The sequence below is a fragment of the Eutrema salsugineum genome, unplaced genomic scaffold (genome assembly GCF_000478725.1).
Source record: "Eutrema salsugineum unplaced genomic scaffold, Eutsalg1_0 scaffold_7, whole genome shotgun sequence".
Classification (NCBI taxonomy): Eukaryota; Viridiplantae; Streptophyta; class Magnoliopsida; order Brassicales; family Brassicaceae; genus Eutrema; species Eutrema salsugineum.
The window spans coordinates 8,841,879-8,859,709 of record NW_006256486.1 but is presented as its reverse complement, the minus strand read 5'-3'; the positions used below and the strand labels follow the sequence as shown (position 1 = coordinate 8,859,709).

The 17,831-nt window shown below is 36.6% G+C and overlaps 3 protein-coding genes across 3 annotated transcripts; 2 read left to right on the top strand and 1 right to left on the bottom strand.

Moving 5' to 3' along the window:
- Positions 1 to 2,000, top strand: LOC112083054 (uncharacterized protein At3g43530-like). The gene is made up of 4 exons (XM_024150779.1): positions 1 to 611; positions 751 to 859; positions 935 to 1,810; positions 1,899 to 2,000. Exons 1-4 carry the CDS (start codon positions 1 to 3, stop codon positions 1,998 to 2,000), a joined length of 1,698 nt encoding a protein of 565 aa, XP_024006547.1.
- A 3,515-nt stretch (positions 2,001 to 5,515) lies between these two features.
- On the top strand, positions 5,516 to 5,971 carry LOC18010566 (ubiquitin-conjugating enzyme E2 11). Its single transcript, XM_006393538.1, has one exon. It carries the CDS (start codon positions 5,516 to 5,518, stop codon positions 5,969 to 5,971), a length of 456 nt encoding a protein of 151 aa, XP_006393600.1.
- A 7,137-nt stretch (positions 5,972 to 13,108) lies between these two features.
- LOC112083053 lies at positions 13,109 to 14,109 on the bottom strand. Its single transcript, XM_024150778.1, has 2 exons — positions 13,656 to 14,109; positions 13,109 to 13,431 (listed from the first exon to the last, which is right to left on the bottom strand). The coding sequence occupies exons 1-2, from the start codon at positions 14,107 to 14,109 to the stop codon at positions 13,109 to 13,111; spliced, it is 777 nt and encodes a 258-aa protein (XP_024006546.1).
- Positions 14,110 to 17,831: the final 3,722 nt, after the last annotated feature.

Here is a 17,831-nt window from a genome sequence, read left to right as displayed (position 1 = left end):
ATGGATTTAGGCAACGAAAGAGTGTTTGGATATGCTAGACCAGAACTGTACTCAGATTCCGAATCGTCGCAGGAGAAAATGGTAGAAGGAATTGCCGAATCAGAGACGGGTAATAATCAGATAGTGTTGTGGAGGGGAGCTGAGGCTGAGGCTGAGGAGGAGGAGAACCAGCCATTGCCACCCGTGAGAATGTTCTTCGAGCCCATTCAGTATCATAATGCAATAAAGCTGGGAACAAGATGTTATATCCACAAAGCTGTTACAAAATTGGAGTCCCTAGACCTTGAACCCCATGAGCTGTTATGGTTTACAGAACACCCACAGTTCAAGCACCTTTGGCATATGCATAGGGCCATGCATGAGGACACAACACACAAGATGATGGGAATGTGGTTGCTTCTTCTTCGGACAGTAGTGAATAGCGTACCAATTCGCTATTCCCTTAGAGAGCATGCCATTTTGGGTGGATTAAACTATCTCCCATACCCAGAGGACTATGAGAGCATAGGAAGTTCTTCGTTTAAGAATAGATATTTCCAGGGAACCGTCCACTCCCTTGCTTCTGTTGAGAAAAAGCTAAAGTCAATGCGAGGACTAGTTAATCTTGATCGGTTGAATGTGTGTCGTCTACTTCTTATCCTCTATAATTAGTGGGAAAACGAAAACCGGTAAGGGAGCACCATCTGTTGACCACTTATTCCTGAGGATTGTGGATGATCTCGAGGCTTGTAAAAGGTTTCCTTGGAGCAGGTATTCATTCGATGTAAATATGAAGGAGATTGAGCACACAATGAGGCATTTCAATGGGGTCGTCGGAACAGATGCCTGGACATTTCCAAGCTTTGTTACTCCCTTGGAGGTATGTCACATTATAAAGAATTTGTAACTATGTAATACTATGAGCGTAAGTGTAATTTGTTGGGTTTATGTGTAGTTGCTAGCCTTTGAGGCCATCCCATGTCTAAAGAACAAATACAGAGAAGATGTTAGAGGAGCAGGGAGGGATTGTCCCCGGATGTGCAGGCAGAAGTTCCAACCATTCACACTAAAAGGTTTCCCTTTGTCGGAACTCTATAAAACACTCGGTAACACTAGGGTCATCGAGAGTATATTGCAACCATCCGAGTATGAGGTAATTATGCTTGCTGGAGTCATAGAGAGGAATGAAGAGGAAGATATTGGTGATATCGTTCCTGAAAATTGGACGAGGCATTTAGTTGAGGAAAAGAAGCCGATATTCTGGAAAGAGATATGCAAGATCGATGTTGATGCCCGAGATAATAAGGGGACGGAAAAGGTGGCGCCTCTTGGATTTGTGGAACAGCTTCAGAGCTTGCAGAAAAGTATGGACGCTCAGTTTCTCCGAATCAGTGCCCGAATGGATGGCTTTGATACAAGACTTTGCTCTGTAGAACAATATGTAAAAGAGACAAGAAGAGAAAGGGAAGGACCAGGAGATGTGGGAGGAGAAGTTTTTCGAAATGATGTAGAACATGAACATGATCAAGCTAGAGAGAAACTTGAAAGTCTGGTGAAAACTGAGAAAGCGAGGAAGCAGAAACAGCCGAAGCAGAAGCCGAAGAAGAAGCAGAAGGAGCCGGAGCAGAAGGAGCCGGAGCAGAAGGAAGCGGAGCAGAAGGAAGCAGAGCAGAAGGAAGCGGAGCAGAAGGAGGCGGAGAAGAAGGAGGTGGAGCAGAAAGAGGCGGAGCAGAAAGAGCCGGTGCAGAATGAGCCGGAGATGAATGAGGCAGAGCTGAAAGAGGCGGAGCAGCTTGTAGCCCGATCTCCGTACCTGCTTAGAAGTAAAGAGGTATTGAAGTTTGAAGAGTAATATCCATTGTTTTGGTAATACTTAATATTTTGTTGTAACACTATGTTGTATTACTTGGTATGTGTAGGTAGAACCAGACGGTGCTAACGTTGTGAACGCAGAAGTGGGTGCAGGTAAACGGAAACAAGAGCAATCGAAGCTAGGGCCAAACACAAGGCAGAGACGTTAAGTCTCCTATGATATTTGATATATGTATTTGTATTTGGATTAAACTGAATTAGGGTGTGTACTTCTATTTCTATTATTGAATTTGGATTACTGAAAACCAAATATTGGGAAAACTTGGTATTATTGGTGAAACCACATATAAATGGTATAACATAGTATTATTAGCAGTGTTCAACAAAGCGCTAGGCGCTAGGCGGGCGGTGATACAACGCCTAGCGCCTAGAACGCTTAATCGGAGTCTAGGCGATTTTTAGTCGTTTTAGGCGTTTACGGCGTTTACAAAATAAATAAATTTATTATATAGTTTATAGAATGCAATATATAAAATTACATGGTTTGCTTATAAATAATAAAGTTTACATATTATAAATCTGAAATATATATTCAAAATTCAAATTACACATAAAAAACATAATTTTTTTATAAATATCAAATATAAAACGGTTAAAAAGTAACTGCTACGGTATATAAATGCGAAGACCCTAAGCGGGCGGTCTATGGACGCCTAGCGCCTAGGCGGTGCCTAAGCGGCCGCCTAGACCGACTTCTAGAACATTGATTATTAGGTGTAACACCTTAGTATCATTTGGTGTAACCACTTATATATGTGGAATACTAGGCCTAAAAAGTTCGAGTTAAAATTATTAGAATAATGTTTGTACACAACATAAGGGAGTACTAAACATTACGAAATGTGCACAAACGGAATCCAGAACATAAGAAAGTACAAAAAACAAAAAAACATAAGACAGAAAACATCAGACACATTCACCAGTCTCCCATATCATGAAAAACCCTAACTACCCGGTACACATATAGGAAGAACCTTCCGCATTCACGAGTTAAGAAGCAGTAGTCGCAGATGTTCCCTGGTTTATACTCATCATTCCACCAACGCTCCCATCGGTTAACTGTACCGCACAGACAGTGGATAAGAGTATTGAGGCGCGGTAAAAAGCGACGGTGGCCTTCATTGAATATCTCTGGCAATCCCATTGGCCAACCAAGATATACTTCTTCAACGAGGCTGCGGGTGCACTTCCTTATTGTTTCCCGGCTTAGTTTATTGAGATACTCATCACCCTCGAGATGTTCCATAACAAGTTTCATGAACATCCCGTAGACATATACTGCACGTGTGTACCCTCTATCTGCCGCTTCCTTGATCAGTAGAATCCCTTCAAAATCTTTTCGACGAAAAAAGAGTTGCATACCTCGCATGAAAATCATGCCTGGATTTCGTGCATCATAGAACTCTCTGAAGACATCGATGATGAGATGGACATCTTGATCCTCTGGATGACCCATATTAAAGGGATCAACTTCAGCGTAGAAGCCAGGGCCTCTGGTGCAGTCGTTGAACCTATAACAAATCGAGCGAATCCGTATAAGGTCACCAATAGTGTTAGCCGACTTCGCTAGAACATTTTTCAGTAGTTCGTCTAGTAGGGCTAGTAGGTAGGAGTACTCTGCCATGGATTTATATATGAAAGTGGTCGAGGCCGAGTTTTGTGGAGAAAAGTTCTGAAACCCTAAGAGAAAATGATGGATTTTGTAATATAAAAGGAAAATATGAGAGAAACCCTAAGAGAGAGGAGGAAGGAAAAAGTGATGGATTTGGGAAAGTAATGAAGAAGTAGAATGGATTTTGGAACTTCTTTGTGAACTTAAATAATAGAAAATGGAGGAAGTGAGAGGAAGTGAGTAGTCACGTCGAATAAATGCGACCGTATGAGAGAGAGAGAGAGAGAGAGAGAAATATCGGAATAACTGCAACTCTCGTTAATGCGTTATTGAAAATATACAGTAAAAACTCTATCCTCTAAATTAATAACATTGGGACTCTTATATTTTTGAAAGAGTCATTAATTTATAAAGAAATTAATTGAACCAAAACATAAATTTGGGACCAAAGAAATTTATTAATTAATCGATTTTATTAATTTATCGAATATTAATTTATAGAGTTTCTACTGATTGATTTTTACTCATATACTGGGATATTCGAACATTATGTATGGCTTACTAAAATGTTAGCATGTTATATATCATCAAGTTATCGTCAATTTTTCTTATTAAAATTTTAAACCAACCATAAATAATTTCTCCAAAGATAAATTATCAAATTACCTTAAATATCAAGGTTCTAAGGAAAAAAATAGGAGATTACATATATGAATTGTTCAAAAAAAAAAAAAAATAGGCTTCATTCGAATTTCGAGGACATTCCAGACCTCTTCTTCTTTATCTTCTTCATCTCTCCCTTCGAACAGAAACATAGAAAATCTCATTTATGTTTAAAAATCATGTAGCCTAAATTTGTATTCAATATTATTACTTAATCATGAGTTATGTCTACAATTAAAATTTTAAAAACCAAACAACATCAACTGATTATTTTCCAGTCATATAGATTTCAACTTATTTTAGATTTGTCATAACCAAAAAATGACTAATTACTTACCCATTCGGATGTGTCCATGTTTGAAATTTCTCTCTCCACGAATCCGTAATGCATGCACTTCAATCATATCTCCAGATCCAGAATCAATTCGTGTTCCGGTTTTGTACAACGTTTGTGGCGAGGTTTATCGACTGAGATGTTTTTGTCCTTTTCCTCAAGAAAAAAAATATATATAAACTTTCACGCATGATCATGACATATTTTATAAACCATTAAACAGAGAGAATATATTACATTTGGAAGATTTTACTTCAATTGTTCCCATAGCTCTACTTGCTCGATCTCAGAATCAGTTGGCAAAGGTGGCGACTTAGGTTCCACCACACCAAATCTCATGTTCAAAGGTGGTGGGTTGATGATTAGCAGACCATTCTCATCATATTTTTTTCCATTTGATTTCTCCATTTTGTTTATGTATTGTTAGAAACGATGAGACTACTTGAATAATTCTACAAGTACAATATCTCAAGTGTCTTTTTATAGAGTGGGCAATAGTATTCAGTTTTTACAAATTTAAATTTTGTGGGGAAGACTACTAATATTTTTAGTGTATAGACAATGTTCCCTGGATGATATTTGTCTACTCAGCATTTACTAACTTGAGAAGATTTATTTATTGTATAGACGCGTTGCATGGACGGAAAACGAGGAAAGAGGGAATGACGCGTTTATTTATCTCTGTAAAAGTGAATAAATAAATATATAATAATAACTGTCTAAAAGATATGTGTTGGTAGTTGTACCAGTTTTACGGCTGTTAATGCTTTCATTAACTGCCGTAAGACTGGTACAACTACCAACACTGTATTTGATTTTTACCAATACATTAAGTAAATAAATATTTTCGGGTTTATTAGGGGAGAGAAAGATGTGACTTTTAACTGCTCTGCACGATAAGGGTGAACGGTTTTGAAGGGTTTATATGAGTTGCACCCTAGGGTTTTGCCTTTCTCTTTCCATAAATATAATTCGCTCTCTCTCTCACTCATATCTATCTTCTAAATCGTCTTCTCTCTATTTAGTGCTATCGTTGCTCTCTTTATCACTTCAAAATGGCCCCTAAGGCATGGATCATGACTCATCTGAGGGAGTTGGTGTGGTTTCCGGCGAGTGGGTTCAGTGCAGGGGCGGTGGCGGAAGACATTTATGAATGGCAAGAAATGTTGTTAGGCCCCCTTAGTAGTCCATACGAAGGGGGCATTTTCTTCATCTCCATCCGTTTCCCACCGGATTACCCCTTCAAGCCACCAATGGTGTCGTGGAAGACGCCGATTCTACACCCCAACATCGACAAACCCCGCGTCTTCCATCCCCTACTCATCACCGCTACCTGGAAGGTTGGAACGACGGTGAAGGAACTCCTCCAAGCGCTCCATGACATGCTGCTTCACCCTAAGGTCGAGGAAGAGAACAACTACCTTGCAGACATCGCATGCATGTGCGTCTTGGAACCGGAGCGGTTCAAGAAGGAGGCCCGCCTGATGACCGAGGCACACACCATGAATTAATTCATGGTGTTTTTCACAATAAAATAATAAATTTTATGTTTTACTATTTTCCGTTGTAAAATATTTTATTATTTAAATATTATGACTGTAATATATTTATTTACAAAAAAATTATTAGTAAAATTTCTTGTGTTATTCTATCTACTATATTATCTCAGTCGATACATAAGGAATCCCTAATAAGGAAACCCTAATACTCGGTATCAATTGGTGTAAACACATGTATTTTCGAAAATCGAAAATATGTAATACTCGGTATCGTTTGGTGTAACCACATGTATTTCCAAAAATCGAAAATATGTAATACTCGGTATCGTTTGGTGTAACCACATGTTTATCGGATAATCGAAAATATGTAATACTAGGTATCATTTGGTGTAACCACATGTTTATCGGATAATTGAAAATTTGTAAGACTCGGTATCATTTGGTGTAACCACATGTACTTCCAAAAATCAAAATATGTAATACTCGGTATAATTTGGTGTAACCATATGTTTATCGGATAATTGAGAATTTCTAAGACTCGGTATCATTTGGTGTAACCACATGTAATCCCAAAAATCAAAAATATGTTATACTCAGTATCATTTGGTGTAACCACATATTTTTTCGGAAAATTGAGTAAGTCTTGATTACAACCATGAATCGTAACTACTTGAACAGACAGATAGTTAAAAAAACCGAGGCCACAGCAAGAACAGATAGAACAACCATGTCCTTAACTTCCTTAAATATCTTAGTTCGTCGCGTCTGTTCCAATTCCCTATCCATTTCCTTCAAAACCAAGTCACAAACCATCTCATAAAGGAGAGCATGAGACCTCCTTGCCTCAACCATTTCCTCCTTCAGGTTGCTTACCGATTCCTGTAGCTGGGAAATCTCAGTCGAGTGAATCCGGTTCATGGTTCTAGTCCAACCACTCCGGCCTTGCATCTCGGTCAAATCATGCCGAATATCTGCAATCTCTTCTAGCATCGCCTCATCACACCACTTGAAGAGATGATATCCGGGATTCTACAAGACACAAACCGTATAAATATTTTTGGTACGAAATTAAAAGCAATCAACAGCTGAACTTACGTATTCCTTATTGCAAGCGAAGACTCTTCTTGCAGATCCAAAACGGTGTGGGAAGTTTTGATGATTGGTTTACGATGACAATAACAGAATCGCGGAATTCTAGAATCTTCGTACAATTCGGCTGGAGGGCTTCCGCTTGAAATCTCCGAGTCGGACGACGAGCCGAGACTTGGCATTCTTGCAAGAAATTGTTATTTTGCAAACAACTGAGTGTTTTGTGTTTTGGTTGTGATTTGTGCGTAAACCCATATATTTTAATGAATTTTGATGTTGGGGGGAAACTTAAATTTGGAAATGTCTGTTTTGGGGGGGAAACTCAAAATTGGAAATGTATGTTTTTTTTTGGGGGGGGGGAAACAAATTTGAGTTTCGTGGATAAACCCGGGAAATAATAAATATTTGTAGTGGGGTCTACTTGTTCCACCCAATAAAACACGTGTTCAAGTGAAAACACATGTCGTTTATTGTAACTGGGAATTTAAAACGTAGTTGTGCCTTGTTTTCCAGTTATACATATCGTTCACATAGTGTTACTTTTGGTGGATATACCATATTCGCAGTAATACTGAAATGTCAAAAATATATTCCGGTAATACGTGTCATAATTGGTTATAAAAGCAAATTATCAACTTGTTCATCAAACAAAATTCAAGGAAAAGTATGATACGTATTCTTTCCATCATTTATGGCCTAAGCTTGACAATGTGACTATAGAAGGAGATTGACACTTAAGTGTCGAGTGTGGTGAGATTCCTATTAATTCTTCATTATTTATAGTAGTTTAAAACACTGTTTACTAGTCCCTGATAAGTGTTAGCATGAAAACAACCATATTTTAAAATACTGATTATTCTCGTGGTCGTATTTTACCATCTCCAAATTATGAAATCGGTTTAAATTGGTCTACTGGTTGTTAAGGGATGGTTAACTTCTTCAAAACGATGTCACCTGGAAACAGGTCTCTTTTAATCTTATTTCTTATTATTATAATGATATTCTACCTCACACATGATCACCTTTCTCTTCTTCCGACGAACATTCCATCGTGTTTTTAACTTTTACACGACATTCTCTGACCTAAAAGTACTACTTTCACTTTTCTTTTTCACAACTTTTTCGCTTTTGCTTCTCCTCCCCAGTTCACAATTATTTGTGGTCGACAGAACAATAAATGGCCGTACTAAACATTATGACTAGAGCGTAGTTATACCAAGTTTTTCTGACCAAAACTGGAGTGTTTATATTAACTGGGTTTGTTGAACGTTGTTGTACTAATAATTATAATTATATTCATCATCCACGTAGTTATCCATCATATTGTTTTACAGTATTATAAGTAATATTTATATTAAAATGAAAAACTTTTGGTTATACGCTTGATCATAGGTTATAAAAGCTATAAATTTTTTGAGTTTGTATTTACAAAATTTATAGTTTTTACAAATTTTAGCACTTTTTGAGTTTAGATTTACAAAATTTGGCACTGAAGTAGCACTTTTTTTTACACTTTCCTTGCCAAAAGACAACATAACCCTCAACTTTACAATTCATTATACACATTAACCGGGTTAACCGGTTATGAACTGGTTATATCTTTCTCTTCTTCTTTTCTTCTCTCTTGCGTCTCACATTAATATTTCCTTTTCTGCTTCACACACACACAGACATCTCCTTCTCTCTTACCGACATTGAGAATACCTCCCACACAGAAAAATAAAATCCAAATCATAGCTATCATGTTTTGTTATTCTCATCATCTCCCCTTTCCTCTCGAGCCGTAGATCCGCCAGACGGCGGCGAGAAGGACCAAAGCCAGACGAAGACACCGAAGCTGCCACGTATACTCATCGGCAGCTAGTACAGCGGAGAAGCGGATGAGGTTTCCGATGAAGCTCTCAGGATTCTCGACGTCCCCATTCGCTTAACTTTTTTTTTTTTTGGGTAAAAATGTTAAGAAACCCATTCGCTTAACTTGAGTATTGTGATCCACGCTTTCTGTAAGGCCGGGCGATTTGACGAACCTCACCGTAGGTTTCTCCTCCTCTTCATCGTTTGACGAACTTGAACATGTCTGAGTCAATGATAATGTATCCATAAAAACAAGTCCATGTCGTGTCTATTATTTGGCCAAAATAATGTTTGAAGTCCATGTGTCTATACGAACATGTCCATCTCTAGATGTCTATGATAATAATGTGTCCATGCAAGCAAAAACGTTTGCAGTATGAGATTTTTGTATATGGACATGACTTATGGCTGTGTACAATACAAACAATATAAAAACATAATTATATGTGGATGTGTCCAAAATAGAGACATTATATTGGGGTATGTGGACGTATCCCTGAAACACTTACATCTGGGATGATCTATATATTGCTTGTAGTATAAGATTTGTGTATAGACATGACTAGGTGGATGTGTACAATATAAACAACATAGAAAACATAATTTTAACTGAGTGAAATATGGATGTAAATATGGATATAGCCATATTACGGGTTGTAGCTATGGATACAGCCATATGAGTGTTTGCAAAAACAGGTATAGAAGATGGATGTCCCTTAGAACTGAGTATGTGTGGATACATCCAAACGTAAATATGTGTAACGATGGTTAATTTGCATGGGAGGGATGCATTGTTGTGGATATAGCCATATGAATTTGATAGGGACTTTGTAGGGATATTGTCCATATGGTTGTGTCTGTTAAAATATAATATATATAGATTGAAATAATTAAGAACACATTGAGAAGGACAAATAGCGACGGTGTCGTGTACAGATTGACATGGACAAAATGTCTGATTAGGATTCAGATCTCTAGCCGGCGACAACTTTTGAGAACATGATCTGGGTCACTATTCTAACTCCACGTACTATTTTAAGCATTTTAAGACGATTTGATATGTGGTCACTAATTTGTGTACCTGTTGCTAATAATCGTTGGAACGTATAACATAATAAAAGAGGAGAACGAATAACGCAATTATGACCATATATTTGTGCGGCAATATTTGTGGAAATTTGATTTTTAAGATTGTGGATAAGTCAATTATATTGAATATATTTGTGGAATTAATGATCATATATGGATATAGCAATTTGGGGAAGTAAAAAGATCACATGATGGTCTTCCCAACTAGACAGTATACCTATTTACGTAAGAGTGCAGTATGAAGCACGTGGTCATTACCATAAAATTAGAGCATGAGTCACATCACATGTCGTTGGTGTATTTCCTGAAAGGTAATGAATTGGCATAGAAGTGTACATGTACATGCACATGGTGACATTGATATATGTGGATATAGCCATAAAAAACTGTAAAAAGATCACATCAAAGTTTTGTCAAAATTTAACAGTCTTACATGGAACCGGTTACAAAAAACAGTATGGATGTAACGGAGTTTAAAGTAAGGATCATGTATCAGTCCAAATTATGGTTATAGCCATTAAAGTTCTCCCAAGTTGATGGTTTGGTTATCTATATACATCGTGTTTTTAACTTTTACACGACATTCTCTGACCTAAAAGTACTACTTTCACTTTTCTTTTTCACAACTTTTTCGCTTTTGCTTCTCCTCCCCAGTTCACAATTATTTGTGGTCGACAGAACAATAAATGGCCGTACTAAACATTATAACTAGAGCGTAGTTATACCAAGTTTTCCTGACCAAAACTGGAGTGTTTATATTAACTAGGTTTGTTGAACGTTGTTGTACTAATAATTATAGTTATACTCATCATCCACGTAGTTACCCATCTTATTGTTTTACAGTATTATAAGTAATACTTATATTAAAATGAAAAACTTTTGCTTATACGCTTCATCATAGATTATAAAAGCTATAAACAAATGTTCTCGTGTAATGTCTTTATCATTTAAAATTTTTAAAACACTGCTCCGTAGTTCCTTTAACATAGTAGCTTGACCACGAACAAATTTGCGTAGACTGACTCATGAACAAATTTGCGTAGACTGACTCATTTTGTGGTCGAATTTCGTTAGTCACATTATCAAATCGGTTTCCTTTGGTTTACGGGTGGTTTAATGGGTGGTTTACATCTTACTAAATGACGTCGCTCCGAGAAGGGCCCACTATCTGTCCTTAGTTTTTTCTTCTTTATCTCCCTTTTACTTTGTTTTTAATTTTTCCCTTTCTCGAGGAACATTCTCTGCCTTTTTGAGAATAACTCATATTATATCCTCTTGATACGAGGTACTTTTACTCTTTACATACACGAGAAAGAAAACTTTGAACTTTGAACGAGAAAGAGAACTTTGAACTTTGAACAAAAGACTAAAGAGAGAAAACAATACGTTGTTTTACAAAGTTATACGAGTAATACTTAAATAAAACAAAAACAAATTTTCACTCGGATGGATCAAGTTGGCCACTCTTTCACGAAGCAATTTCTAATATCCAACTGGAATTTTGCCGCCTCCATTGTCCAGTGGCAAGAATCGCACCAATCGGGGGGCACGTCTGCATATCCCATCATAATTATTAATGGGTGATTGTCTCCAATTCCACAATGAAAGTTATTAATTTTGTCCACCACCAATGTAATTCTCTCTCTAAACTGTGCTGGAGTGACATACGGGGGTCCTCTAGGGCTTGCTCTTTCAATTCGTAATCGCATTTCTTCTGATTCCGCCTGTGTAAAATCTGGGACAGATGTTAAGCTCACGTCGCATCCGGACATGATGAGGACAAGCATTTGGTGGCAATATTTTGCCAACGCGAATCCCGCTTCCGATGACGCCTTAAGCATTGCCATCACTGCCTCTATATCATGGTCATAGAAAAAAATTGAAAGACCTCTTTCAAATAGAGCCGTAGGATTACCTTCTGTCAAACATCTGTGTTTGAACATTCTCATCCATGCCATATCAAAGAACCAAGGTGTGGGCACGCTTAGCAAATCCACGGTCCGAAGGAAGATTGGATCCTTGGAGATCTGGTAAAAATCCCTACTTGCCACTAAAACCTTACAGTATTCGCGAGTGCTAGAACTGACTACTTTTTTTAGTATTTTGTTTTTCATCTCTATGGGCAAATCAGAAAACCCGTTTTGCCTAGCCATAGTAGATGAATCAGATTGTGTTTCAGAAACTCTTTAGGTCTACGTTAAATAACAATCCGCTTTATCACGTTTGGGGGAAACGAGACGTCGTTTGAAGATATTGACCGCATTAACTCAAACGAGACGTTGTTTGAAGATATTGACCGAATCAAGTATTTCCGAGTAATACAACCACAACATAAACCCTAAATCCAAAAATGGTTGTACTAAGTATTTCCGAGTAATACAATCACAACATATCTCTCCATTTTCTAAACTAAACCACATTATTACCTGAGACACCTCCTCCAGCATTTTCACCTCCAGCATTTTCACTTCCAGCATTTTCACCTCCAGCATTTTCACTTCCACCATTTTCACCTCCAGCATTTTCACTTCCACCATTTTCACCTCCAGCATTTTCACTTCCAGCGTTTTCACCTCCAGTAAAAAATAGCTATAAATTTTGTAAGATTCTAGCCGACGCTTATTATTCGTCTTCGTCCTCTTCGACTTCGGTCGACGCTCTCCAACGGATGGATGCCTTTTCTGCTGTTTTGCCCCCCCCTTTTTGGCTCGTAAACCGGGAGCAAAGCGTTCAATTGCTTAACATCATCGGGGACAACCCACTGTGACTTCTGTGGAACAGGATAGATGGTTCTGTTATAAGCAAAAGCCCACTGCTCGGTTAAATAATACATCGAACACAAGTCCTCCAAGTTTATATCCACTTCTCTGTCTGGCCGCTCATGTAAGCTTCTAATGTGGCTAAGGCATGGACACATGGATACTTGTCTATATCAAAAAGCTTGCACGAGCAAGTTTTTTTTTTCAAGCTCACCGTGTAATTAATCCCATCGAATCCAAGCACATTGTATTCAATTTGAATGATGTTTAACTTGGTGACACCTAGCTTCTTAGAATCAGCACATCTACTGTGAAAAATATTTTCCACAATGGCAACCAGTTTGTGTCCTGGTGGCGATCAAGCAGCCTCGTTCCTATGCTTGTTAAACCATTCACACAACTTGTCAACAATCGCATCTATCATAGGTAATAATGGCAGCTTCCTTGCATCTTTAAACTCACTATTCAAGGACTCCAAAACGTTACTAGTATCTAGATTGTACCTCTCTGCTGGAAAATAGCACTTGGCCCATTTCGATACTTCTACACGCCTTTCTAGATAATCGGTCACAGCAGGGTACTTTAATGCCATCCTCGAATAATGATCAAGAAACTCGGCCTCTGTATACTTTCTTGCACACTCCATGAATGTATCTGCAACTATTTCTCTATCCCTTGAAACTTATATTTTCACATTCTGTGAAAGATGCCAGGTGCAATAACCCATGTTTAGCTTCCGTGTACACCTCAGCTACTGCGTTAATGAGGCCTAAATTTCTGTCTGAAACAATAACCAACTCAGGACTATCGGGTATAACAGTTTTTAACTGCCTGAAAAACCACTCCCAACTGTCATTTTTCTGAATCAATAACTCCAAAAGCAATCGGATAATGGTGACGATTACCATCCTGACAAGCATCTAAGACTAGCTGACAGCCCATTCCGGCTTTCAAAAAAGTTGCATCAACAACTACCACTTTTCTCATAGCTACAAACCCCTCAAGGCAAGCTCCCAAAGCGACAAATAAGTACTTGAATCTTCCTTGTTCGTCCAGTAACACCTTGTGTTTTGTACCTGGATTCACCTTCTGTAGCATGTACAAATATGAGTACAGATCTCTATAGCTGTCTGCAGAATAACCACGAACCAGAGATTTAGCTTGTTGTACTCCTCTCCATGCGGTGGAGTATGACACACTCACAGAAGCGTTTTGGTTAACCAAAAGCATGATAGCGTGAGGAGTTGGTGTATCTAATCGACCTGGATACAACTCATTAACAACAGATGCAACTAATCCTGGTGTTCCTTTCCTTTGTTTGCTGTTTGTAATCGCACTGGCCCGAGAACAAGTATGCATCTTCCGGTATACTGTTATAGAAAAACAGGGTGTATTCGCATCCTTCCAAGCTCGTAAATACCAATTACAACCTGTTTCACCGCATTTCAAGACATATCGCCTCTTATCTGAATTCTTTATAGTCAGACCAAAAAAATATTGATGTGAAGCTCTATACACTAAATCTATCAAATCTTGTTATGCAAATTGTTGCCCCACTCTCAGATTCATACCATCTTCCCATTCCTATACACTAAATCTATCAAATCTACAACTCCAGGAGGGGGACCATAATCAAAATCAAACCCTCTGTATTCCTCCTCCTCGTTATCAAACTTGGCTTTAGCATCATCATCCACTCCATCAGCATTTTCACGGGAAACATCATCACCATCTTTTCCATTGTCACGTGTAACGTCATCACCATCTTCTCCATCACGTGTAACATCATCACCATCTTTTCCCTCATCACCGTCAGCTTCCTCTATCAATGGGACATTCTCGTGATGTTGTTGTCCTGCTGAACAGTTGCCTGTGTAAATAGCAAGTACACCATTATTTGATCCACCATTACCTAAACGCAACCCCCCATAATTTATACCAACTGAATTACCCTCTCAACTCTGGAAAATTCCTCTCCAACTTCAACACCTTTGATGACCTCTACATTAATAATACTTCAGCGTCCCTCTTTATCCAGTGAGGTCAGGAACACGGCTAGGTCATCATCATTCGAAATATAAAATTGTTTCTGAGTTTGCACTAGTACCAGAATGTAACTCAGTATCAACTTACTCGAAGATTCAACAATCCCAACATTCGTGCATATCTTTTCCACTAAATCAGAATAAGTAATCTCCTCCAAACTTGATAACTTAAACATTATACCATACATGGACGCTGGGGCTGAAATCCATTTATCCTCCGAAGTTGAATAATATCCCCTGTAATAAAAAAATAGGTTTGTTATCATTATCACCTGAAAAAATAACACATAGACCATACTCAACCGCATAAAAAATGTTTTCAGTTGTTTCCAGAAATACACAGGTAATACCAATTGTTACTCTATCTATCTCATTTAATTAGATCTAATTGTCAACTCGTGGAGAAACTCTAATCTAACTCGATTTACAACATCTAAAACTCCAATCCAATAAATACCCAGTCGATTAGCAACCAATTACCATTTCCATAGTATACCATTGCCTATTCAATAATCGAATTTAATCCCAATCGTGGTTCTAGGGCAACGACTTTCCAATAACGAAATGAAGAAGAATATCCAATGAAATGTCAATTACCTCGATTAAGCTTCAATGAGGGATGAGCGCAGCAAAATGTCAAGAAGGATTCGAGTTCTGAGAATTCGTTCTCTAGCGATCGCTGGGGTGAAGCGAGCGAGCTGGTAAAAAATGGTTTCTCTTTTAACCCGGTCCCCGACAAGAAGACAAAGCCTGTTCTTAATGGCTAAATTTTTTGCGCCTAAAAAATGTCGACACGCTCCTGATTGGTTAAAATTTGAGAAGCTCGCTTCTGATGGGCTACTCATGCTTATATCTCATTGGATGAATTTTTGTTTCGCCGCTCTTGATTGATTTATCTCTGCTTATTTATGATTGGCCGATTTTTCAATTTTCTCTTATAATTTACTTCTTCCAAAATTACAAGGACAAATTGGATATTTCCAAGCTCATTAAAAGGTGAAGGACCCGCAAGGGAGATACTAGAATAAAGGATGAGACGAGAGAATAAATAATCTCTTAGAGGAGTGTTTCAGTTTATCGCTCCAAATCTATGCATCTTCAAGAGTAAGTATTCTATATTTTTATAATTCTTACATTGCAAGCGTTATACATAATTATCATTTGCCAAGTATATACAAATTTTAATAAAGTTTTTGACATGAAACTATCTTTATAGCATATTAATTAAATTTTAGAAATCTGTTGGACTAGTAAAAACTTTATATAATTGATCAAAAAGTCTTCTTATTTAAAAACTTATATTATAAAATATATCAAGTTTTATGAATAAAAATATTAACTTAATGATATACACACATTTTGGCACAAAGTTGACAAATTCTTCTAAGATATTCATATTGAAAAATTGTTGTTGAGTTTGCCACAAAATCATTTGCTTTGCCACTCTATCCATTCGACTTGCTTGTCACTCTTCTACCATAAGACGTGTGTGTGTATTTTTATTTTTCATATAATATTTATGCGTAGTTCTCTTTTTAAGAAAATTTCAGCATATATGGTCCAACACACATACCCAATTTTTTTCAAAAAAGTTATCTTAAATGGAGTACTTATAGAAAATTAATTTGTTTTTGTTAAAGACTCTTGTGAGTTCTCCAATATTCATTAACTCCAAAATCCTTCTAGGAGTTGCTTCTATAGTTTTACGATAATTAATACAAATTGAATTTAAATTCAAATAGAAGAATGTTTAGCTAGTAAATCTAGATCTAAATTTTTAATTTGGTTATTTTGTGAAAAATATTATCCTATTAATATTTCTGATCCAAGAATTGAATTAAAGTATGTTTATTTATTGAAAGTTGTTTGCCGTTACTGATTTACTCTATGAGAGAAACATATATAACATGCAGACGATACTATAAACTATTTAAAAGCTATCAGAGGCATTCTTAGCTGCCCATCAAACATTAGATATCCATACATCTGTAACATAACTATTCAATACTCTTGGAGGAGCTTTATTTAGTTTAGTCATTTAAGTTCGAGAAATAAACTTAACTATCTGCCTGCCTGATTATCTAATTTGAAATTGATGTTTCCTTAAACTTCCCCTAAGGCTTATCATTTCCATCCATCAAACTTACATTGTTTTCTTAACTTTTAATCATTTAATTATTTCATAAATCCAAGAGCTTTCATTTGTCTTTACTTTATTTTACTTTTTGCATTCTTGTTGTGTCTCACTTCTATACTACTAAAAGGAAGCACTTTTAATCTTTGTAACCAAACACTCATATATATATTTTTTATAATAATTTTTTTGATCTTAATCAACCAGTTCAAAAGTTTCAAATATTTGAAATTAATTTATAATTATATTATACAGAATATGCAGAAGAGTGTTAGAATTATCTTTTTTGAATTGCAATCCTTTGTGTATTAATTTTTTAAAAATGCAAGATATCTATACCATTTAAGAAGATACAAACTTTATATTTTTGTATCCAAACTGAAAGAAATCTATACAATTAAAAGGAAGCTATTGTAGTCTTTCTTACCATATACTCTCTATTTTCATTTTAAAAAATAATTATTTGGAAAACAAAATTTACATTGACCAAGACTGATGTAGTATAAATTAAAAAAAAAAGAATTTTATTTTATATTAAAAAAAATAAATATAAAATAAATATATTTTAAATGGACAAATATCATACAAATATGGATAGAGTTCTGGTACAGAACAAATACAATTGGAAAAGAATACAAAAAATAAAGGGAAAACAAAATAAAAAGCATATGTGGATTTTACTTATTTCTGCATGTGAGATTTCTCTGTCTTCCAATGGATATATATATATATATATATATATAGTAGTTCTGTAAGTATTATCATCATGCATTTATAAAATCAAACAACCTTTCTTTTCAATTTCAATGTCTCATTCTCTTCCAATAACAAATTTTGGGTATATGATTATCAGAAACTTCCAAGATACTTTGTTAGCTTTATTACTTGATTCTCCATTTTCC